General features: G+C 36.5%; 1 protein-coding gene across 8 annotated transcripts in view; it reads right to left on the reverse strand.

Moving 5' to 3' along the window:
• The window catches only part of NME8 (NME/NM23 family member 8), a 50,747-nt gene extending 39,553 nt beyond the window's left edge, over positions 1–11,194 (reverse strand). For 2 of the 8 annotated variants that reach the window (XM_058432712.1, XM_058432595.1), the window contains exons 1-5: positions 10,866–11,012; positions 9,424–9,463; positions 9,288–9,345; positions 8,982–9,088; positions 3,685–3,756 (exon numbers count right to left, since the gene is read on the reverse strand). In XM_058432712.1, coding sequence (XP_058288695.1) covers positions 3,685–3,756; positions 8,982–9,088; positions 9,288–9,345; positions 9,424–9,456 — 270 coding nt within the window. In that variant the 5' untranslated portion in view covers positions 9,457–9,463; positions 10,866–11,012. Of the gene's footprint in view, positions 1–3,684; positions 3,757–8,981; positions 9,089–9,287; positions 9,346–9,423; positions 9,464–10,736; positions 11,013–11,062 lie in introns of those variants that run through there. The other 6 variants (XM_032758302.2, XM_058432575.1, XM_058432623.1 and 3 more) reach the window with 6 other exon arrangements.
• Positions 11,195–26,220: the final 15,026 nt, after the last annotated feature.

Below are 26,220 nucleotides of genomic sequence, written 5' to 3' on the forward strand. Positions count from 1 at the left end.
GTGGAGAGATGATGGTGGTGGAGATGGAAAGGATGGAAAGAGGTAGATGAGTGTGACAGAGACTTGGGCAGTAAAATTGACAGGTGCAAGGTATGACTTGGATAGAATGTTGTGTAAAGAGATTTCACCAAGGCGACTCTTCTGTTTCTCACTTGAAAACTGGATAAATTATAAATTATCATGTTATATGCCAAATTCAGAGACAATAGAAGAGGACTGTGTTTTGTGGGGAGGAAGATCTGGTATTGAATGAATTTGCTGTGAGATGCTTTTTGAGAAAGCCAATAGGAGATGCCAAGACACCAACTGGAAATGTGAGTGGAAAGAATAGCATTCAGCTGAAGATGTAAATGTGATTTATTGATATACAGTTGGTGATGATTAAAACTGTGCATTGAGGAAATTTTCTAAGGAGAGTGTATAGCCTGATAAAGTCAATATTTAATCATGGAATAAAGAAGGATGAATTTGCCAAAGGGACAGAGGGAAGTGGCATCCAGGAAGGTGAAAGGAAAACCAAGTCACATAAGCCACAAGAAGCAAATGTTTTAAAAAGGAGGGCATGGTCACCATATTCAATCCATTTAAGAGGTACAAATGACGAATACCTAACTATATCCATTATACTTAGCACAGGCTGGTACTTGGATACATTAGCAACAGCAATTTTGGCGGAATAATCAGAACTCAGGTAGAATGGATTGAGGAGTTAATGAAATGGAAAGAAAAGAAGTAAAATTAAATATATAAAGTCTTCTGACCAATTTAGCTATGAGGTGAAGACAAGAAATGGATGGTGGCTAGAGAGGGATATGCTATCAGAAAGAAGTATTATATATTTTTTAAATTGAAAAGACTTAATCATATTCAAAAGCCAATGAGAAGGATCTAGTTGAGTAAGGTTTAAATGAAACCTGAAACTCTAGTTACCATTTCCAACGAAAAAGTATCTTTCAACAATTCTGTGAACTATCTAGTATCTCTTGAGGAAGGCTTCTGCTGAGACTAGCTGGAATGAATCTGTTGTCAGCTAAAAATGCTGAACCATACAAAGGGACATTGAAGGAATATCTGAATAAAATGAGCATTGGGCTTGATGGTGTTTTTGTGATCACAGAATTCTATTCTTAAATTAACGATTATGGATGTGGAGCAATGAGCAGTCTGAGACATGATTGCAGGAGTGATTGGATGAAGTTTATTGGAAGAAAAGTTTATTAGCAGCCAGGAGGTCAAGAATTGAAAAGCCAGGATATTGGGTGGGTTGTCAATGTGGAAACTAAAGTCGTCAAGGTGATGGCAGGACTCAGGCTCGAGAGTAAGACTTTGAAGCACACGCCAAAGGCTTCAGTCATCAATAGACCTGATTTGAAGGTCAGTAAATGACAGGAGTGAGATGGAGGAACAGGAGATTTAGCCACGTGAAACAGACCACTAGTAATAGCAAAGAAAACAAAGTTATTGAAGAACTAAGAAGTAAGGGAAACACCAACTCTATTCCACATCCTGAAATAAACAGTTATCACTTCTGGGCTGTGGAGAGAGTGTCCAAAGGAAGAAGGTAGAACTAAGGCAAGCCAAGGAAGTGAGACAAAAGCTCAGAGCCATGGTCAAAAATCTTAGGAAGTCATTTTAATTCCAGATGTCATAGAGTGGAAAGGTTTGAGAGATAGGGGAAGAGTTGGAGAACTGAGTGTGACAAAGAATAAGCAACAGAAGGATGGATGAAACATGGCTACAAGGAAGGGTGGACTTAAACTCTGGGCACTGATGATTAGAGAACATGGATTGGATGGTCCACTTAAGGAGAGTGGGGCTGGGTCTACTGGTCAGACTGAACTAGCTGTCGGGGTGATGGCCCAATTAGTCTGTTTTGTGTTGTTATCAAGGAGTACATGAAGCTGGGAACTTTGTAAAGAAAAGTTTATTTGGCACAAACTTTTGCAGACTGTACAAACATGGCACCAGCTTCTGCTTCTGGTGAGGCCTCAGGAAGCTTGTTCTCATGGAGGAAGGGAAAAGGAGACGGCATGTCACGTGGAGAGAGAAGGAGCGAGAGAAAGGTGAGACAGTGCCAATCTCTTTAAATAACTAGCCCCTGCATGAACTAATAGAGGGAGAACTCACTCATTACTGTAGGGAGGGCACCAAGCCATTTATGAGGCATCCGCCCCAATGACCCAAACACTTCCCACTAGGCCCCACCTCCAACATTGGAGATCACATTTCTGCATCATGAGATTTGGAGGAAACAAATATCCAAACTATATTATCAACTATCCCAGAGCTCCAGACTCTACAATGTGACCCACTTGCCTAATCTTTTCTCCTCAGTCCCATGCTCCTACCCACTACGTGCAGCTAAAGCCTCCTCATTGTTCCATGAGCCCCCCAAACCCATTCTGCCTCTGTGTTGTTATTCATTCTGGTTCCCTCATGAGTGTAATGACATCTAGCTTAGGAGTCAGCAAACCTCAACCCAGTCCAGAGACTATTTTAATCATGCTGAAAATATTCACTTCCTGGCCCTTTACAAAAAAAAAAACAAAAACAACAACAACAAAAACAACGTTGGCTGACCCCTCACCTAAGTCATTGAATTGTAAACATCCAACTTAGAGGAGATCTACAATGCATTTTTTACCATTCAATGCATTTTTTTATCACTAACCCAGCAATTCAACTCTTTGAAAGGGTTGCAAGAGTATTGTTTAATAGCAGAAAAAAGTTATATCCAAGATGTGTTTTTAATGAGTATTTCTAATATCAAAAATAAATATGCCACAGAGGAGGAACAGTCCAAGTCCTGTCTATCTCCTCCATGAAGGCTTTCTTTCTTTTGTCTCAATTCTTGAACTCTGTAGCAGCTATACCTTGTGTCACACAATTTAGCACTAACTGTACACTCTGCTTTTAGAAAATAGCATTTTTTATGTCTTTCTAATTATCCATTTATATTTTATACTTATTTTATTATTACTTATTTTTGAAAATAGAGATGTGGTCTCCCTATGTTGGCCAGGTTGATCTTGAATTCCTGGCCTCAAGCAATCCTCCCACCTCAGCCTCCCAAAGTGCTGAGATTACAGGCGTTAGCCACTATGCCTGGCCTCTGTCTGATTCTTAAAGTTGTGTGTTCCTCAGAGAATATGTAGAAAATATAGAATAGTATGAACAATAAAACAAATTAGTCACCTGTTCCTCACACATAGAAAACTACTATAACATTTTGGTGAATCCACTTGCTTTCTTCTTTATAAATATAGAGATAAGAGTAATATGTATTACAAAAGACTGATCATACAGATGCTTTCTTGTATGGATATGCATGAATGTTTATAACCAATTCTCTCTTGCTAGGTATCTAAGAAATTTCCAAGGTTTTACTCCTGTAAATAATCTATTGTACAAATCTCCGATCATTTCCTTAGTAAAGGTAAACACCATCTTACTTTTCCTTTCCCTTTCCCTGATCAACCCAGTGTGTCATCATCTAATCCCTTCAATCCATAATAAGCTCCTAGCAGCCAAATTATAAAATTTATAAATAGTCAAGAAAAGATAAGGCAAACATTGTATAATTACTGTCATTGGCAAACAATTTCATGGTAATTTTACAATGTTACTTGTTCTTAACTGCAAACTGAAATCTGATAATGCAATTGAGAAAGTAAAGATACTTACAACACTAAAGAGAAAAACAGGTTCACATTTATCTCTAAATGGCTGCAAAGTCACAATGTTGTCAGCTTCTGCCTGGAAAAAGTAAACATTTCATATGATAATAAATAAAACTATATTCAAGTAATGTGATACACTATGTTGAAACAATGCAGAGATATATATAATTTTTAGGTTTACTGCAACATTCGGTATGCCTTAGTGCTTTTAGGGCTCAAACTGCACATACCGGCGAGTCAAGCCCTACATCATTTGGCCTTAAACTTTCCACACTGTTTCCTTTTACATTAACCAACCTTTAGCCAAACTTATTTACTCATGTTTTCCTCCCTGGTCCTGCCCTTCTTTTACTGTCCCTGTTCAACTATCCTTCTTCCAATTCTGTCTCACTTCCTTTTGCTGTAAATCATCTCTTGTTCTGCACAGCACGTTACTGCCCCTCTCCCAAGGCACCTATGTCCCTTTCAATATTCTACTACAGGCACGTGTGGGCCTGTGGCACCTGCTCTGTTAGAAGGAGAGCTGTGTGCACAGAGAGAGTATGTTTCCTATCCACATTTGTATCTCATCTCCCTCTGTCAGTCATAGGGCCATACATTAAAAGAGCCTTACTAAACATTCCTTGAATAAATTAGTAGTCAACTTTTAAAGATTTTGAATTTTATGTCTGTAATTTTCTTAATATTTTCTCATAAATTTCAAGTTGTTCCAAATCAATTATGAGCAACTATACATTCAATAATAGTGTCTTCTTCCATATTAACATAGTATCCATTGGTCCAGTTGCCAGAATGAGATCGTTTGGTAGGCCCTTCTGTAAGAGTTGGTGTCTTAGTCAGTTTGGGCTGCAATAGCAAATTGCTATTGACTGGGTGGCTGAAAAACAAGCATTTATTTCTCATAGTTCTGGAGGATGGAAGTCTCAGATTAGGGTGCCAGCACAGTCTGGGTGCCAGAAGTGAAGGCCCTCTTCTCCATTAATGTCCTCACCTGGAAGAAATCACATGTCTCTTCCTTTATTTAAAGGCTTTGATTTTATTCTAATTACCTTCTAAAGTCTCCATCTCCAAATATCATCACATTGGGGATTAGGATTTTAATGTAAGAAATTTGATGGCAAACATTCAGTTTATAGCAGTTGGTTTTTGTAACCTAAGGCAATGCTTTTCAAAGTGGGATTTTCATTGTGTTTAGTGCAATACCATAAACCTTGACTAACACCTTGGGATCCAGATAAAGTGCTACTAGGGATGTTGGAAGGGTGGAAATACCTTTTTATCTCACATTGAAAATGCAGCTTTTATGCAGGTGCAGGATTACTATAAGAAAGGCATGCCTATAGGACTCTAATATGATTCCAAAAAAGCAAAGTCATCATATGACAACTTAAAGCAAAAGGAAGTGAAGGATCTAAAGCTGGAGAATTTAATGCCTGCAAAGGATGGTTTGATAATTTTTGAAAAGGTTAAAAAATATTAACATATCAGGAGAAGCAGCTGCTACTGACCAAGAGACAGCAGAAAAGTTTCCAGATGCCTTTAAGGAAATAATTAAGGAGAAAAGATGTCTACCTGAACAGGTTTTTAATGCAGATGAAAGTGCCCTAAACTTGGGTTTTGGTGGGGGGAGAGGAATGCCACAAAGGTCGTTATTTAGTAAGGAAGAGAAGTGAGCACCAAGACTTAAGGAAGAAGAGATAGGCTAACTCAACCCTTTTATGCATTACAGTCGGGTTTATGATCAGGGCTGTCTTTCTCAATAAAACTGCTAACCCCCAATTCTTGAAGGGAAAAGATAACACCAGCTGCCAGTCTTTCAGTTGTACAACAAGAAATCCTGGACAATGAGAACCTTTTATTCTGGTTTGGTTCCATCAATACTTTGTCCCTGCTGTCAGGAAGTACCTTGCCAGTGAGAGACCATTTTTAAAGTTCTTTGATATTGGACAATGCCCCTGTTCACCGAGAATCCCATGAGGTCAACACCGAAGGTGTCAAAATGATCTACTTGTCCCCAAACACAACATCTATAATTCAGCCTCTAGATCGGGGGTCATAAGGATTTGGAAGGCTCATTACACGTGGTACTCTATGGAGAAAATGTCAGTGCTATGGAAGAGAACCCTGATAGAACATCATTAAAGTCTGGAAGAATTGCACCATTGAAGATGCCATCATTGTTATAGAAAAAGCTGCAAAAGCTATCAAGCACAAATTAATAAATTCCTGCTGGAGAAAATTGTGTCCAGATGTTGTGCATGACTTCATGGGATTTATGACAGAGCCAATTAAGGAAGTCATAAAAGAGATTGTGTATATGGCAAAAAGGTGGGGGGTGAAAGGTTTCAAGATATGGATGTTGGAGAAATCGAAGAGCTGAGAGACACCACACCAGAGGAATTAACAGAAGACGAATTGATAGAGATGAGTGCTCTAAAGCAGTGCCAGACGATGAGGGAGAAGATGTAGAAGAGCCAGTGCCAGAAAACAAACTGACATTAGAACATCTGGCAGAAGAATTCCAGTTATTGAAGACTGCTTTTGACTTCATTTATGACATGGACCCTTCTATGACATGGGCACTGAAACCAAAGCAAATGGTGGAAGAAGGATTGGTACCACATAGAAACATTTTTAGAGAAATGAAAAAGCAAAAACGTCAGACAGAAATTACCATGTATTTCCATAAAATTACATCCACTATGCCTGCTTCTCCTGCCTCCCCTTCCACTTCCTCCACCTGTTTTGCTTCTGCCACCCCTGAGATATCAATACCAACTCCTCTTCCTTCTTCTCCTCCTCAACCTACTCAATGTTAAGATGATGAGGATGAAGAATTTTATGGTAATCCACTTGCACTTAATGTATAGTAAATATATTTTGTTTTCTTTATAATTTTCTTAATACTATTTGCTTTTCTCTAGCTTACTTTATTGCAATAATATAGTATATAATACACATAACATATAGAATATGCGCTAATCGACTGTTTGTGTTACCCATAAGGTTTCCAGTCAACAATAAGTTATTAGTAGTTAAGTTTTGGTGGAGTCAAAAGTCATACATGAATTTTTTACTGCATAGGGGGGTTAGCACCCCTAACTCCAGCATTGCTAAGGGTCAACTCTATTTAGAAGTAATTCAGGTATTATAATTACAATGTTTATATTATACTACATAAATTATTAAGTATTAAATAATGTAATAATAATATAATAGTAACTATAATAAACAACATTTACTAAATTTTTATATGTCTACATATATATAAAATATTTAATGTTCCTCTTTTAAAAAGGCACACAGCAGAAAAAAATTGTATACTGACCATTCAGCTCAGGGTGATTTTAATAGATAATAACCTCATACATCTTAATTTTGGACCTACATGTTCAAGTTCAGAGTGTCTCTCTTCCTTGATTAACAGCAGAAAACAGTATGTCCAGCAGAGGGCATCCCTCCACTGCTGCTCACAATAGAGGTTTGGAGATATAATTTTCTTTCACCTTCATGGGCAGGTCACCAGAATCCAGAACCCCTAGTCTATGTCTTTTGAACAAACTTTCCTAATGCCAACTGCCAGGATTCACAAGAATTTCCTGATCCTCAATTCCCTGTGATCCATCTGTTAGCTGTTAGACACTTGTGATACTGTCTTTTAGCTTCCATCAACCCCTTTCCAACTGCATGTGGCAATCTCCTTTAGGCCCTATTCTCTGCTCTTCTAACTTGATTTTTCTTCCCTGTGAAGAATCAAGTCTAGAATAATTTCCTAGCTCCTTTCTGGTGGTTCTGATTCTCCAGAGTGAAACAGGTTGTTATAGAATCTTGTCTTATAAAAACTACAATGACAAGAGAATGAAAAAACAAGCCACAGACTGGGATAAACTATTTGCAAAAGTAATACCTGATAAAGGACTGTTATTCAAAATACACAGAATGCTTGAAACTCAACAATAAGAGAACAAACAACCCAATTAAAAAATAAGCCAAAATCCTTAGCAGATACCTCCTCAAAGAAGATATACAGATGGCAATAAAGTATATATAAAGGTGCTCCACATCACATAATCTCAGGAAACGCAAACTAAAACTACAATGTGATTCCACTACACATCTATTAGGATGACCAAAATCCAGGCAACGGATGCTGGTGAGGATGTGGAGCAACAGAAACTCTCATTCGTTGTTGGTAAGACTGCAAAATGGTACAGCTGCTTAGGAAGATGATTTGATGGTTTCTTACAAAATAAAACATATCATTACCACATGATCCAGCAATCTTGCTCCTTGGTATTTACCCAGATGAGTTGAAAATGTATGTTCATACAAAAACCTAAGCATGGATGTTTATAGCAGCCTTTTCCTAACTGCTAAAAGTTAGAAGCAACCAAGATGTTCTTCAGCAGGTGAATGGATAAACAAACCATGGTACATCCAGATAATGAAGTATTATTTGACACTAAAAAGAAATGAGCTATCAAATCATTAAAAGACATGGGGCATATCACTAAGTAAAAGAAGCCAATGTGAAAAGGCTCTACACTATGTGATGCTAAGTATATGACATTCTGGAAAAGGCAAAACTATGGAGGTAGTCAAAAGATTGGTGGTTGCCAGAGGTTACGGGGTAGGGAGAGATGAACAGATTACAGAGGATTTTGCAGGGAATGCAACTATACTATATAATGCCATAATATAATAAGTACTTGTCATTACACATTTGTTAAAGTCCCTAAAATGTACAACACCGAGAATGAACTTTAATGTGAACTATGGATTTTGGTAAATAAGGATGTGCCAGTGTAGGCTCATCCGTTGTAACAATGTACCACTCTGATGTGGGATTTTGATGGTGGAAAAGGCTGTGAGAGTGTGGGGTTAGGGGTAGGTAGCAAATAAATGAGGAAAAAATCATTGCCACTGGAAGATAAGGTAACTGGGTTAATGCCAGGGCACTACTCAATGATACCCAGTAAACAGCTTTTGCAGCCCTTATTCTAAAGGACACACACTGAACAGGTGGTCAGGTGAAAGGAAACAGAACAATAGACGTATCCATTATTACACTTTTCTAACTTTCACAGTCATGGTAAATAGCCTCGACATTATAAGAATGGGATAAAAATCATGTTCATTCTCAGATCTAGTAGAATTAAATATATAGTAAAACTGCCAAGTAAAGACTATTTTGAAGAACTGACAGGTTGTTTAAATTAAGACAATACTTAAAGTATTAGAGGATACTTAAACACTTAATATGAAGTGAAAACAGTGGTTTAATGAAAACAAAATTCTTACAACAGCAAAATGCAGAATTTCATCTTCGTTCAGTTCGTTTTTCAATTTTCTGAATAAAGGTTGCATTGCTTTGCAAGGTCCACACCAGGCTTGGTAAACATCAATCACTAGAAGATGATGATATTTATGAAATAACTAAGTCTACCAACCTAGGATAGCAGTTATCCCAATCTGGAGCCATGGCCAGGGCAAAGGCACTGCAGGATTTCTTGGTCAAAGTGGGGAGTGGCACTCTAGAGGGACAGGGTGCCAGGAGGTACCCTAGATCAAACCCCAGGTGGCCAGACAGCTGGGGAGTCCTTGTACCTGTTAAGCCTTTGTTCTGCAACATCTCATCCCACAGGCTTTGATTATTGATGACTGTCTGCAAAGTGGAAGGCACTGTAAAAGGTATTCAAGCACCAGTGCACCAGATAAAGAACTGTTGATATGTCAGACCCACCTGTAACTGGACTTCTTGTTTTTTGCTTGCCATTTATCTACTATCATAGGAAAAAGAAAGAAAAATTTTTAAGTAGGAAATTCAAATAATATCTTCTTTGTGCATGCAAATAATATTTTCTTTGTGCATGCAAATAATATCTTTTAAAACAATTTTTAATTTTTGTGGGTACATAATAGGTGTATATATTTATGTATCTCTCTATTTATGTACTTAAATATTTATGTATTTAAATCTGAGATATTTTGATACAGGCATGCGATGCATTATAATCATATCAGGGTAAATGGGATATCCACCACCTCAAGCATTTATCCTTTGTGTTACAAACAAACAAATTGTTACGAACAATTTATCCTTTGTGTTACAAAAATAACTCTTTTAGTTATTTTCAAATGTACAATTTAGATTTTTTGACTGCAGTCACCTGTTTATGCTAGCAAATACTAGGTCTTATTCATTGCTTTTTTTTTTTTTAATTTTTTTATTTTGAGACATAGTCTCACTCCGTTGCCCAGACTGGAGTGCAGTGGCACAATCTGGGCTCACTGCAACCTCTGTCTCCGGGGTTCAAGCAATTCTTCTGCCTCAGCCTCCTGAGTACCTGCGACTACAGGCGCCTGCCACCACGCCCGGCTAATTTTTTTTTGTATTTTTAGTAGATACAGAGTTTCACCGTGTTAACCAGGATGGTCTCAACCTCCTGACCCGTGATGCTCCCACCTCAGCCTCCCAGAGTGCTGGGATTATAGTATTCATTCTTTGTAACTGCAAATAACATCTTAATGTACTAGTGAAAAATTTCCCCACTGTACATTGGATTATGCAATGTCATCTTTGCTGGGGAGAGAGAAGCTAATGTCATGGAAGCACTATTGTATGCTAGGCTCTATGCTAAATGCTTATAGCTGCCACACTACCTTATCCTCCCAACAGTCCTGAAGCAAGGTAAGAATGTTAGGAGTTACACGTAGTCTGGTTTTTTTAAAGGTTTTGTTTTCCTGAAATATTAGAAAGTGTTTCCTATATTATCAATTGCAAATATACTGTCTATGAACATGCCCGTGGATCTTTCTGGGGTCCCTCTTCAGATCTGGCTGCTCTAAGGATATTTAATCTTGAGAACAAGGCCACTAGTGTTTTCTGGGGCACAACATAAACTTCCCAAACTCCCTATTCAGTGGTATGAGGGGCGGTGTAGAACAGGGGTCAGTCAGCGTGTGGGCGGTAGTGGACACTAGCGTACAACAAAGGAAAAGCCACAAGCAAGGCTGTATCCCAGGAAAGGTGCTGGTTGCTCCGGCAAGCCTTACACAAACCGTCCTCCTCTAAGCTAGACTGGGACGTTTAAAGAAAAGGAAGAAACAGGCCCAGAGGATCTAAATCAGCTCCCTCGTTGTGGCCGTTTGAGCGGTGACCTCGGCGAAGTTCCATTCCAGTACCTGGGACCCTGGTAGGGCCCGGGGCTGAGGCTGGCCGGCCTCCTGCTGGGCTTTCTTCTCCAGCTGATTCAGCAAAAGGAAGAAGAGGGATTCCCTGCCTGTCTGGGAAGAAGAAGCGGGGCAACGTTTTGTCCAACCCATCTGCCCGTGAGACTTGAGCGGCGTCTCGAGGCCCCAGCTCCAGCCAGCAGCTATACCTGAGCAGTGGGGACAAGACCAGGTGGCGCCGAAAATCCTCCACCTCTTCTGCCCACACAATGAAGGAACAACGAAGTCCTGGTTCCACCATCACAAGACTCTGTTCTTCAGCTGCCTCATCCCCAAACTCCCATCCCCCATATTCCCATCCCTACATTCCCCTATCCCTAGATGCGCACCAAGGTGCGCTTTCCGAAGTGCAGATTTGATCATATCTCTCCTTGGCTTTGAATCCTCCCGTGACTGGCCATGCTTTACAGCATAAAATGCATGCACCACAAATCGGAACAGAAGGCTCTCTGCCAGCACCAGCCTTTTCTTTCTTTTTAACTTTGTCTTCATCTACCCTGGTTCATTTATTTTTTCTTCTTCTTCTTTTTTCTTTCTTTCTCTTTCTTTCTTTTTCTCTTTTTTTTCTCTTTACTTTCCTTCTGCCCTCTCACTTGCAGCATCTGGAAATAATTTTTAACAATAGTTTCTGATTAATCCACAGGCCGAGATACAGAAAGCAACTGTAGAGTAGAGGGACACAATTAACCTTTGTAGGGATCCTCATCCCTGGAGTGGACCAAATAGATGAGCAGGGCTACCTACAGAAGGATTTTTGACCAGGATCATATCCTATCAAGACAGGACATGTAGTACTCCTTCACTTCACCATCTGCAATTTTCTTTCCTTTTTTTTTTTATTATACTTTAAGTTCTGTGATACATGTGCAGAAAGTGCAGGTTTGTTACATAGATATACACATGCCATGGTGGTTTGCTGCACCCATCAACCTGTCATCTATATTAGGTATTTCCCCTAATGCTATCCCTCCCCTAGCCCCCCACCCCCTGACAGGGCCCAGTGTGTGATATTCCCCTCCCTGTGTCCACGTGTTCTCATTGTTCAACTCCCACTTATGAGTGAGAACATGCAGTGTTTGGTTTTCTGTTCTTGTGTTAGTTTGCTGAGAATGATGGTTTCCAGCTTCATCCATGTCCCTGCAAAAAACATGAACTCATCGTTTTTTATGGCTGCATAGTATTCCATGGTGTGTATGTGCCACATTTTCTTTATCCAGTCTATCATTGATGGACATTTGGGTTGGTTCCAAGTCTTTGCTATTGCGAATAGTGCTGCAATAAACATACATGTGCATGTGTCTTTATAATAGAATGATTTGTAATCCTTTGGGTATATACCCAGTACTGGGATTGCTGGGTCAAATGGTAACAAAAGCCAAAACTGACAAATGGGATCTAATTAAACTAAAGAGCCTCTGCACAGCAAAAGAAACTATCATCAGAGTGAACAGGCAACCTAGAGAATGAGGGAAAATTTTTGCAATCTATCTTTCTGACAAAGGGCTAATATCCAGAATCTACAAGGAACTCAAACAAATTTACGAGAAAAAAACAACCCTATCAAAAAGTGGGCAAAGGATATGAACAGACACTTCTCAAAAGAAGACATTTGTGAGGCCAACAAACATATGAACAAAAGCTTTTCATCACTGGTCATTAGAGAAATGCAAATCGAAACCACAATGAGATACCACCTCACACCAGTTAGAATGGCAATCATTTTAAAAAGTCAGGAAACAACAGATGCTGGAGAGGATGTGGAGAAATAGGAACGCTTTTACACTGTTGGTGGGAGTGTAATTATTTCAACCGTTGTGGAAGACAGTGTGACAATTCCTCAAGGATCTAAAACCATCTGCTATTTTCAAATAAGTTTTATGTATTTCCTATAATTGCCATTTCACCAGAGTCAGATTGTGAGTAAATTGACTTTTGATTCTTCTTTGCTTCAACACAACAGTTCACATGGTGAAATGTCCATGCAAATATTTCAGGCAAATCCTTCATATAACACTTTGATGCAAGAAGTTTCAATGTATTCTCAAATTAGAACAAACATTTATCAGTGACCAATACATGGAAGGAAGGTGTAATTAGGTTTTTTGTTTTTTTTTTACATCATTACTACTAATCGCAAAAAACTTTGAATGTTGAGGCTTTAAAACGTAAACCTGAAGAGCCTTTGACTTGGGTCTGCCCAGAATTGACTTTAAGGGCAAATTCTCTGAAAATGTTGGTTACAAGACAATGTATATTTTATTAGGGAGAGTGTAAGCTATAAATGCCAAAAAGCCTATGAGAGATTTTACTTCTGATGGGACCTAATAGTTTGTTTTGCTCCTTGCATATATTTGACTTTATCTTTCAATATTCATTAAAGGTACTCTCTTACATTGACCTGCCTTTTCTTACCCTCACACAGCACTATGTATAGTGCTCAATTTGCTTTCCTTGGGGCACAAGTTTATTAGTACCTAATTATTTCATTTGTGTGTTCTCGTGACTTCTAAATATATACGAAGGCCCAGAAAAGAAGAACTGGATTGTAGAATTGTTTTCGCTTTGCTCTCTTCCTCTTGAAATCCTCTCTGGCACCTAGCATCACCATTTGTGCATAAACACTTTAAAATTAGATAGCAGGCTAGTGCATTTGGAAATAGCAGATATTCTTGACAGATTTATGTACTCTTTAATGAAGATAAACAAAATTCTTAATTTTTGAATTCAAGAAATCTGTCTGATGATTTCTCAAAGAACTTAAAACAGAGAGAGCTACAATTTGACCCAGCAATCTTATTGGATATACACCCAAAGGAAAGTAAATTATTCTACCAAAAAGACAATGCATTCATATGTTCATCACTGAGCTATTCACAATAGCAAAGACATGGAATCAATCCAGGTGCTCATCAATGGTACACTGGATAAAGAAAATGTGTATATAAACATATGCACCATGGAATACTACACAGCCATTAAAAAGGATGAAATCATGTCCTTTGCAGCAACATGGATGCAATTGGAGGTTATAATCCTAAATGAATTAATGTGGAAACAGAAAGCCACATACTGCATGTTGTCCCTTGTAAGTGGAAGCTAAACAGTGAGCACACATGGACATAAATATTGGAACAATAGACACTGCAGATTACTATAAGTGGCAGACAATGGGGAGATGTGGGTTGAAAAGCCACTTATCAGGTACTATGCTCATTACCTGAGTGATGGGATTTGCACCCCAAACTTCAGCATCACGCAATATTCCCATGCAATAAATCTGCACATGTACCCCTCATTTCTAAAATAAAAGTTCAAATTTTTTTAAAGTTTAATAAAATAAAGACACAATGCTTAAAAATGAAGAAATCTGGTCCAGGTAATTAAGTAGACTATAAAGAAAATAAATGGTATAAGGATTTACTTTAATTTTATAACTTCAGCTAGAGATAGAAGTAAGCTAGTCATCTATCCAGGAAAACTTTATATAACTTTTAAAAAATTTCTCCTATCTCCACTAGATCAAAATCACAGATTCTGAATTCCAATTTTAAAAGTCACCTGCATAATAATACTAAATGAGATATTCTCTTTTCCCATTTTATATGAAATTAAGGCACTGAGAATAATAAAAACTCATAATAATAAAACAGAATGAGTGAACCTATTACAACCGCAACCTACTGGGAACTGCAAAATTGATGAGTTTGGATTGAGATAAAAATTTTGTGCAGTTTCTATATCCGAGCAAATCTACCAGCCTGAAACTAATCAGAAAGAGGCTTTGGACCTCCCTGTCTGCTTTCTGTCTCAGAGACTCAGAGAGTTGCAACAAACCAAAACAGTAGCCATCCCTCTGCAGTCCAGGCACTGATTCGTAATACAATTTATGTACTATTTTCTACCTTTCACTACCCTTTTTGCTGTATTTATGGAAGATCACAATTCTTTCTAAATAAGAAAAGCAAGGGTGAGAAAATGGAAGAATTAACTTGTGACATCCTGAGAGTCATAATCGGTGATATGCTGGTAAGTGTTAATAACCAGTTCTCTTGGAAAAAATGTATGCAACAAAGTATTATGAATTTAATTGTTAAAATGATGTTTCACATTTTTAATATATATTATAAAATATACAGTACTCTTTATTGCAAATCCCACATAGTCAATTGATTTTTACAAAAGTGTTTTTCTTTAATTTTTGCCAAACTCGTGTTTCCATAGCTAATTCATGGTTGCAATTTGTTCAGAAGATGAATAAATGCTTGTTTACTATATGATACAGCAAATAAATTATTCATGTCATCAGTGAATGTGTGCAGGTCCAGTAAGAATGTTGGTCAACATTTCAATATACATTAATGAGTTCAACAAAGTGAAACAATGAAGATATAAGTTAGAATTTCACCCATTCATCAATGACATAAACGACTTCTTGCGGAATATGGTAATAGTTTGCAAATACTGGAAGATTATTTCTAAATATTGGGTGCTTTTTAGAATGTAACAACTACAGATGCAACATACTTTAACTTTTAATCTGCATTAATGATCAACAAATCAATAAAGTGCTAATTTGTAGCATTTGCAGATTTCCATGGTGTAAATATTCCCACCATGTTCAGTTTCAAGGTACCAGCATGATGTCATGGGACACAAAAGATATGCACTAACACTTCATTATATGGTTGGTGTTTTACCTAAAGATACAGTATATATAAGTAATTTTAAGAGCACAGAAAATAGTAAAATGTGACAAAGTGATAAGGAAGTGATGAGTTTGAGAAATTTATTACTTATGTTTTAAATATAAGTAATTTGTTACTTTATATATTTTTTGTAATGGCTGTGATTAACCCTCATATCACATAATCCCTGAAACCTAACAATTTGTTCTCATTAACTAGTATAAGGTGGTTCCAAGGCTCCGCTGGATAATAATTTTAAATGATGTCTTACACGGGGACAGAGATTGGAAAAGGAGTGGAAATGTAGGATAAGTACAGTATATGCATTCAGAATATTAGAGAAGAGGAGACGATCTGACTTCTGATAAGAAGAGCAGCACCAGATGTGCCATTTCATTAGATCTAGTTTTCAAATTGCATTCAATCAACAACTATGTGTAGGTGAGTAAAACCAAGAAAACCTGGCACCTTGTTACCAGGCATATGACAGATATTTATATGAGTGAAGATATATATTTCAATGAAAACATTAATAACAGCAACAACAACAAAAGCAACATGAGGCTTATGAACAAAATACTAAAAATTAGTTAACATAATCTTCAAAATTAAAGGGTTCTTCTTTACTAATGTAAAATGTTTAAGGTATAAAGTTTGAAGAACTGCCTTATTAATTGCATCCTATAAATTTCGGCACATTGTGTTTTTAAAATCACCATTCATTTATAAATATTTTCTAATTTACTTTTTTTTTCTTTTACCTATGGGTTGGTTATTTACATATTAGTTGTCTGATTTCCAGATAGGACTTTTCTAGGTGTTTTATCATTGCTGATTTCCTTAATTCTGTTGTGGTCAGAGAACATATTCCGTAAGATTTCAGTCTGTTGAAATCTGCTAAGATTTGTTTAACGGCCCAGCTTATAGTCTAGCCTGTTAAGCCTTACATATGCATTTGAAAATAGGCTGGGTGCTGTGGCACACGCCTGTAATCCCAGCACTTTGGGAGGCTGAGGCGGGCAGATCACGATGTCAAGAGATCCACACCATCCTGGCCAACATGGTGAAACTCCGTCTCTACTAAAAATACAAAAATTAGCTGGGTGTGGTGGTGCATGCCTGTAATCCCAGCTACTTGGGAGGCTGAGGCAGGAGAATTGCGTGAACCTGGGAGGTAGAGGGTGCAGTGAGCTGAGATTGTGCCACTGCACTCCAGCCTGGTGACAGAGCGAAACTCCATCTCAAAAAAAAAAAAGAAAAGAAAAGAAAAGAATATGTATTATGGAGTCGTTGGAGGCAGTGTTCTACAAATCTCATTTGAGTTAAAGCCACTGACATTGTCATTCAGATTCTTAAGGACCTTTTTTTGGTGTAGTTGTTCCAAAAATTACTTAAAAAGTCTGATAGACCACAATGAGATACCATCTCACACCAGTTAGAATGGCCATCATTAAAAAGTCAGGAAACAACAGATGCTGGAGAGGATGTGGAGAAATAGGTACACTTTTACACTGTTAGTGGGAGTGTAAACTAGTTCAACCATTGTGGAAGACAGTGTGGCGATTCGTCAAGGATCTAGAACTAGAAATACAGTTTGACCCAGCAATGCCATTACTGGGTATATATCCAAAGGATTGTAAATCATGCTGCTATAAAGACACATGCACACATATGTTTATTGCAGCACTATTCACAATAGCAAAGACTTGGAACCAACCCAAATGTCCATCAATGATAGACTGGCTTAAGAAAATGTGGCACATATACACCATGGAATACTAAGCATCCATAAAAAATGATGAGTTCATGTCCTTTGCAGGGACATGGATGAAGCTGGAAACCATCATTCTGAGCAAACTGTCACAAGAACTATCGCATGTTCTCACTCACAGGTGGGAATTGAACAATGAGAACACTTGGACACAAAGTGAGGAACATCACACACTAGAGCCTGTCCTGGGGTGGGAGTGTGGGGGAGGGATAGCATTAGGAGAAATACCTAATGTAAATGACAAGTTAATGGATGCAGCAAACCAACTTGGCACATGTATAACTATGTAACAAACCTGCACGTTCTGCACATGTACCCTAGAACTTAAAGTGTAAAAAAAAAAAAGAGCTAGGGGCAATTATTCTCAGTAAGAAATCAAAACTATTTTATTAATTCCCAAACTCATCAAACATTTACAGAGCCCCTATTACCTATGGCAAAGATAAAAATTATTATTATTATTATAAAAACAATCCCTTTCATTTATTTATTATTTAATTGTTTGAATATTTATTTATCTCTTCTAGAGTCAGGCACTGCTATTAGCTAAAAATTCAAAATTAATAAAATATAGTGCTGCACTCCAAGAACACACACTCCAGAGATTTACATCCTGAATTATTATTAGCTTATCAATGCCCAAAGAAAGAGGGAGGAGAATGTGATAGAAAGGCGGGACATCAGCTGTATTTGTAATGTTTTATTCCTTTATAAAACCTAATAAATAAAAAGAATATTAACATTTGGAAAATCTAAATGGCAAAACAAAGTCTGATAGAGTCTCCAACTATGACTGTGAGAATTGTGCATGACTTCCTTTAGTTCTGTCAGTTTCCTGTATATATTTTGAAGTTCATTTATTAGGCTCATATGTTTGCAGTTGTTATGTCTTCTTTTGAACTGTCTCTTTATCATTACAAAATGTCCCTCTGTCTCTAGTAAGTATCTTTGTCTTAAATTTCATGTTGGCTGATATTAGTATAGTTACTCCACTGTATTATGTTTACTGTTTCCCACCCTTTTATTTTCAATTTATTTGTGTTTTTATATTTAAAGTGCATTATTTTGTGGACGGCATATTGATGGTTCTTACTTTTTTACACAGTTTGAAAAATCTTGATTGCTGTCTTTTTATTGGAGTATCTAGTCCATATACATTTAATGTAATTACTGATATGGTTGTTCTGAGGTGTCCCATTTTTCTATTTGTCTTACTTGTTTTTGTCTTTTGTTCCTTAGATGCCTTACTTTAATTGAATATTTTTAAGCATTCCACTTTAATGCCTTTTTTAGTTTTCTAACTATATGTTTTGAAATTATTTTTAACTCATTGCTTTAGAGTGTAAAATATACACCTATAAATTATCCGTACCTACTTGGAATTAGTATTGATTTTTTTTTTTAGGTAAAATATAGAAAACTTGCAATAGTATATTTCTAGTCATCTCTCCCCCATCCTTAATGTTATTATCATCTTAGGCATTATATTTATATATCTTGTAAACTCATCAATAAAGTGCAATAATTTTTGTTTTAAAATGTCATGTTTTTTAGAAAATACAGATACACACATACGTGGTGAGGGGAGAGAGAGAGAGAGAGAGAGAGAAGAGTTCTTAACTTACTAACTCACATACTTACCGTCATTTTTGGTTGTCTTCATTTCTTCTATGCATCAGAATTGCCATCTCGTTTCATCGCTCTTCAGTCTGGAGAACACCATAGGATTACTTGTAATGTAAGTCTCCTAGTGACAAATGCTCTCAGTTCTGTTTATCTGAAAATGTATTAATTTTTCCTTCATTTTTAAAAATGTTTTGTGGATACAGAGTTCTTGCTTGATGTGTTTTTTATTCCCTCTCTTCATCACTTTGAATGTATCTTTCTAAAGTATGATGGCTTCCGTAGTTTCTGATGAGACATCAGTCTTTAACATTGTCATTGTTCTGCTGTATGCAATATGTCGTTATTCTTTGCCTATCAAGATTTTCTCCTTAATTTGGCTTTCAACAAAATGACTATGATATGCCTAGTGGTGGTTTTCTTTGCATTTATTCTGCATGTGTTTTGTGAGTTTCTCAGACTCCTACGTTAATATTTTCCATCGAATTTCAAGTTTTTGATCATATTCCTTCTAACACTTTCTTGCCTTCTTTCTCTATTCTCAATCTCGTATTCCAATTACATGTATGTGAGAGTGTGATGTTGCCCCACAGGTCTCTGTAACTCTGTTTAGTTTTATTCTTTTAATTCATTCTTTGGGTGCAGATAACATATGTTGATTTATTTTAAAGTTTATACATTTTTTGTCATTTATTATTTGTTGAGCTCATCTAGTGAATCTTTTTTATTTCAGTTATTGTACTTTCTACCTTTAGAATTTACATTTTGCATAGTTTGCATTTCTCTATTGGGATTTTCTGTCTAGTCTATTAATTAACATTATATTTTAATTATTGAACTCTTTTGAATTTATTCAACATATTTTTAACAACTGCTTTGAAATCTGTGTCTACTAATTATAACATTTGGGCCCATTCAGTCAATTTCTATTGACTGCCCTTTTTTGAGCATAGGTCATACTTTTCCATCCTTTTGCATATCTGGTAAATTTTAGTAAAAAAAACTGGACATTGTAGATAATAAAGCCAGCCTTGTAAAATGTAGAGTTCTGTCGTGTTATTTTAAACATTTCTATTTTATTATTCTAGTAGGCAATTGACATACATTTCTATACTCAAAATGCAAAATTAGAATACCCATGATACATAGCATCTGGTAAAAGGACATGCTTTTTCAATTAAAGATATATATGAGTTGAAAGTCAAAAATGGAAAAAATATAATGTAAAAAGTAAGAATGCTGACCTGACCATGTTAATATCAGACAAAGTAGATTTCAGTACAAGGAGTATTTTCACAGATAATAAATATTTCCTGATGATAAAAGGGTTCATTAGGGAGACATAAGTATTTTAAATGTGTGTATATTTAAGAACAGAGATTCAAAATATAGGAAGCAAAAATTTCCTGAATTAAATAAAAAATAGATAACTCGTTACATCTCAATAATTGATATAAATATATAAAATCAGTAAGATTATTGAAGATCTGAACAACCCTGTCAATCATCTGGACCTAATTGACACTTACTGAATAACTGCAGAATATACTTTCTTTTGAAATGCACATTGAATATTTAATGAATCATAAGCCAGATAATAAAATCACAATAAACTTCAAATATTTACATCTTTCACTATATTGTCTCTGATCACAATAGAAATAAGTTAGAAATTAAGAACAATACAATAATGGTAAAGTCTGAAATACCTGAAAGTTAACAATATACTACCAAATAATCCATGAGTTAAGAAATCAAAAGGGAAATTAGAACATATTTTATTGATTGATTGATTGATTGATTGATTTTTGAGACAGGATCCCATTCTGTTGCTTAGGTTGGACTGCAGTGGTGTTCTCTCTGCTCACTGCAACCTCTCTCTCCCAGGTTCAAGCGATTCTTGTGCCTCAGCTTCCCATATAGCTGGAATTACAGGCTTGAGCCACGAAGACCAAACTAATTTTGTATTTTTTTGTAGAGACACGATTTTGCCATGGTGCCCAGGCTGGTCTCAAACTCCTGAGCTCAAAATGATCCACCGCCTCAGCCTCCTAAAGTGCTGGAATTACAGGGATGAGCCACCAAGCCCGGCCTAGAAAATATTTTAAATTGAATGATAATTAAAACATACCATATCAAAGTTTGTTGGATGTTGCTAATGCAGTTCTTAGTGGGAAACTATAAATGCTTATATTAGAGAATACAACATGTTCAAAATAAGGATGTAAGTTACAACTTATGAGCTGAAATAAATGACTTATTTTTCAAAGTGAATTAAGAGAAGAAACTAACAAAAGTTAGAAAATTAATTAAATAGAAAACAAAAAAAATGGAAGCTGACAAACATCCAAGGTTTTTTTTATAAAGATAAGAAAAGACAAACCCAAAGCTAGACTACATAAGAAAAATAGGCTATATACAAATTTTCAGTATTGTAAATGAAAGAGGGCATATCACTAAAGACCTCATAGCAATGAAGTTATGGATTCCATCAGTGATGGAATATTACAACAACTATATGCCATAAGCTTTTAAAACTTAGATGAAATAAAACTTACCTGAAAAATACAATTTAGCAAAGGGTCACAAGAAACTGAATTACCATGTATCTGTTACTTAAATTGAGTATATAATTAAAATATTTTTATAAAGGAAATTTTATGCCCAAATAAGAAAAATAATTTAATACTATATGAACTATTTTACAAAATAGAGAAAGAGGAATATATCCTGACATGTGTCTGCTTCCAGGCCAGCATAACCCTTATTGACCAATATACCTCATGAACATAGATGTAAATATATGTAACATATTAACAGATCGATTCCAATAGTACATGAAAAAGATCATGTGTCATGACCAAATGAGGTTTATCCATCAATGCAAGCTTGAAAATGAAGCATTTATTCACCATATTAGCATAATACAAGAGAAAAACTATATCATGACGTAAATAAAGAAAATAATGTGATAAGCTTTATATTCATTCATGATAAACACACACACACAATCTCCTAGCAAACTGCTCCAATCTGATATAGTGTATCTATAAAACACCTTCGGCTAACATTATATGTAATGGGCAATTATTAAACACTTTCCCATAAGACCATTAACAAGTCAAGAATGTCTGCTTCCCCCACTTCTACTAAATGTTATATTGAAGTGCTAGCTAGTGCAATACAAGGGGAATATAAATAATAGGTGTAAAGACTGAAAAAAGTATATATATAGGCAAAGGCACGATTTTGTATCCTAAGGAATCTTGGGGAAAAATCAACCTACTAGAACTAATAGATGATTAATCAAAGTTGCAAAATACAAGGTAAATATAAAAAATTAATTGTATACCATAAACTAGCATCGAAGGTTTGGAAAATAAAATTAACTTTAAAATTTACAATACCATCAAAGAAGATAAAATATGTCATAAATTTAAAAAGAGAAATATATCTTATTTCTGAAAACAACAAAGTATTGCTGAAAAAAATCAAAGAAATAAATTTTAAAAAGTGTATCATATTCATTAATTAGAAGACTAATTGCTAAAATGTCACTTTTTTTGGTTTATTTGAGACAGAGTCTCGCTGTGTCACCCAGGCTGCAGTGCAGTGGCACGATGTGATCTTGGCTCACTGCAACCTCCACCTCTCGGGTTCAAACGAATCTCCTGCCTCAGCCTTCCATGTAGCTGGGACTACAGGCACCTGCCACTATGCCCGGCTAATTTTTTTTTTTTTTTTTTTTTTTTTTGTATTTTTAGCAAAGGCAGGGTTTCACTATGTTGGCCAGGCTGGTCTTGAACTCTTGACTTCGTGATCTGCCCACCTTGGCCTCCCAAAGTGCTGGGATTACAAGTGCGAGCCACTGCACTCAGCCCAAGATGTCACTTTTAACCGAAATTATTCTATAGATTCAATGCAATAATAATAAAAATCCCAACCATTTTTTGTTGTACTTGACAATCTGATTCTAAAATTGATTTGGAAATGTCAAGTACCCAGAAGAGTCAGAAAGAAAAAAGGTAGAAAACGTGCACTTTATTATTAAACTACAGCAATTAAAATGGTGTGGTAATGCCACGTATAGATCAATGAAAAAAATACAGAGTTCAGAAGAGTCCCACACACACCGTCAATTTATTTTCTCCAAAGACATCAAGGTAGTTCAACAGGGAAAGGAAATTTTCAAATAAACGATGCTGGAAAAATTTAAACTCCAGATGTAAAATAATGAACCTTCACCTCCTCTTCATAAAATATGCAATGTAGTTCAAGATGGATCACAGACTTACACATAAAAGTTTACAACTATAAAGGTTTTCCAAAAGTATAGAATATTTTTACAATCTTGGGATGGTAATCAAATATTTCTTAGAACACAAAGAGTCATCATAAAATTTTAAAAGTAATAATTGGACTTAACCAAAGTTAAAAACTGTCTATGCCAAAAATGATTAACTTTCATTAATAATAATTTTAGAAAGCTCTGAACAAACTTAGAGTTGAGAAATAATTCTGTCTGAAACTTACAGCTAACATTGTATGTAAAATTAAAACAGTAGAAACATTCTAATTAGGCTAAAACCATACAAAAATATTCACAAAATCCCATGTTCATGGATTGGAAGACTTAATATTGTTGAAATAATCATACTCTTCAAAGTGATCTGCAGTTTAAATGCAATTTCTATCAAAATCCCAATGGCATTTTTTTACAGACATAATAAAAACAATCCTAAGATTCATATTAAACTATAAAAGATCCAGAAGAACCAAAACAATCTCTAGAAAAAAAAAAAAGAAAGCTGGAGGCATCATAGTTCTTGATTTCAAAATATACTACAAAGCTACTGCAATTAAAACTATATTGTATTGGCTTAAAGATAAACACATAAATCAATGGAATAGAATAGACAGTGCAGAAATAAACACACACACATGATTAATTGATCTTTGACAAAGATGCTAAGAATACACAGTTGTTTCTTCAACAAATGTTAGGGAAACTGGATATTCACATGTGTATATTACACCACACAACAATCAACTCAAAATAGATTAAGGACTTAAATGTAAGACCTGGCCAGGGTTGGAGTCTCACACCTGTAATCCCAGCACTTTAGGAGGGCAAGGTGGAAGTATCACTTGAGTTCAAGAGTTCAAAATCAGCCCAGGAAACACAGAGAAACCCTTTCTCCACAAAAAATAGCCTGGTGTGGTAGTGCACACTTGTAGCTACCTGCAGTTACTTGGGAGGCTGAGATGGGAGGATCACTTGAGCCCAGGAGGTTGGGGCTCTAGTGAGCTTTGATTGTGCCGCTGCACTACAGCTGAGTGACAGAACAATATCTTGTTTTTAAATAAATAAATAAATGTAATACCCCAACTATAAAACTTCTAGAAGAAATCATAGGGAGAAAGCTTCATGATAATGATCTTGGCAGTGATTTCTTGAGTACAACACCAAAAGCACAGGCAACAAAAGTAAAAAATAGACAAGTGGGACCACATAAAATTAAAAAGTTTCTGTATAACCAAGGAAATAATCAACAGAGTGAAAAAACTTATAAAATCAGAAAAAATATTTGTCATCCATATTTATGACAAGCCAAAACATATAAGGAACTCCTACAACTCAGTAGCAGAAAAACACTAAAATGCTAAAATAGCTGAGAATTTCATCTTGATCCTGTTATTTAATTTCATCAGTGAAATCGAAATCAACTCTTCATTTGAATATATTCTGTCTGAAGTCCTCATATGAATTTTCATTGCAAATGTCTATAAAAACTACCCCTGACATTATTTATTAAATTTGAATTTTATTCAATATAATTAATAACGTTTAAGTGTAACTTCTCAAGACGTCCATAAGGTGGCAGTGTGCACTTCTGTGGTGGCGGTTGAGCAGCAGCGCACGGAAAATCAGATAAACAACTACGCGACCACGTTCCGCTGCCAAGGCTCTGAAGCCCCCCTGCCCTAGACCATTTGGAGTATCAAACATGTAAAGAGTTCTGAGCTCATATCCCGGGGCTCGGTGTTGTCTTTTCTGTTGCTCATCATCTTACGCCCCAGTTCTAAAATGACACCCCTGTTTGGAAATGCATGAACCTCTGCAATTCACACGTACCAGGTGGTCCTGCAGCCTAGTTTCCAGTTTTAGGTCTCAGTTCCGAGTGGAAAGGATTTCCTAGCAGCCTGACAATACAGCCAGAAAGCATGTTATGGGGTAAGGTGATAAATATGTGCCATATGAGCCGTCCCTCACCCTCCCACTTTTGTAGCAGATGTTACTAATCAATCATGATAGTTCTTGCTACTCAGCCTCCCCCTTTCTCAGCAGAACCCCAAAAGCTCCGACATAGGACAGTCCCTGTCTTTAGAAGTGGGGGCAGATTCCCAGAAATTCCTAGGATTCCAACACAAGTATGGAAGTGTCGTCACACATCAACCATGAACAGCAAGAATAACCCCTCAAGACTAGACCCCGCACAAAGCAGGGACCCCCCACTCCCTCTCTCATTAATCCTAACACACTCTACTATGGCCCCTGAAGACCTAAACTGTATTTTGCATTTTCAGCCAAATTAATATTATTTTTATTCACATAATCAATTTTTCTTCTCTCCTAAATCACTTTCCATTAGCATTTTAATCTCTGATGGCATAGTATTTTTTTAAAATTCTCTTGTATATCAAAATTTTAACTTTCTCCAGAAGCAAATGTAGGATTTGATATAAGTCTGGATCCCAAAATGGAACTCCCAGAAGACCTCAATTACAACCAAAGACCTAGATTACAGTTCCATCTTGAAAGTTATTTCTAAGAGATGGATCTGCCATTCAGAACAGGGAAATGAGGCTGGGCAGAATAGCCCTAAAAAGGAGTAGGGAGATGAGAGAAAGGAAGAAAAATTGCTGGTTCATGGCCATCGACATAATGCTTTCTTCAAGTGAAGATCTATGATTTGATTAAGTTCCTGATTCTAGAATGGCAACTAGGCCTAGGACAAACGTCCCCAACGGAGGAAACTGGTCTGGGAAAAATATCCTCAACCTTGTCTTGGGGCAGAGGTGCAGGTGATGATGATGGCAGTGTCAGCAAGTACATCCAAGGACCAGATGGTGCCAGGGTCACTGCAGGGGCAGCATCAGAGCTACCAGGAGAAGCCGTGGGGTGGCACCCCACGCCCACAGTGGGTGGAAGAGGAGAAGCCTGACT

The sequence above is a fragment of the Hylobates moloch genome, unplaced genomic scaffold, assembly GCF_009828535.3.
Source record: "Hylobates moloch isolate HMO894 unplaced genomic scaffold, HMol_V3 SCAFFOLD_1, whole genome shotgun sequence".
Classification (NCBI taxonomy): Eukaryota; Metazoa; Chordata; class Mammalia; order Primates; family Hylobatidae; genus Hylobates; species Hylobates moloch.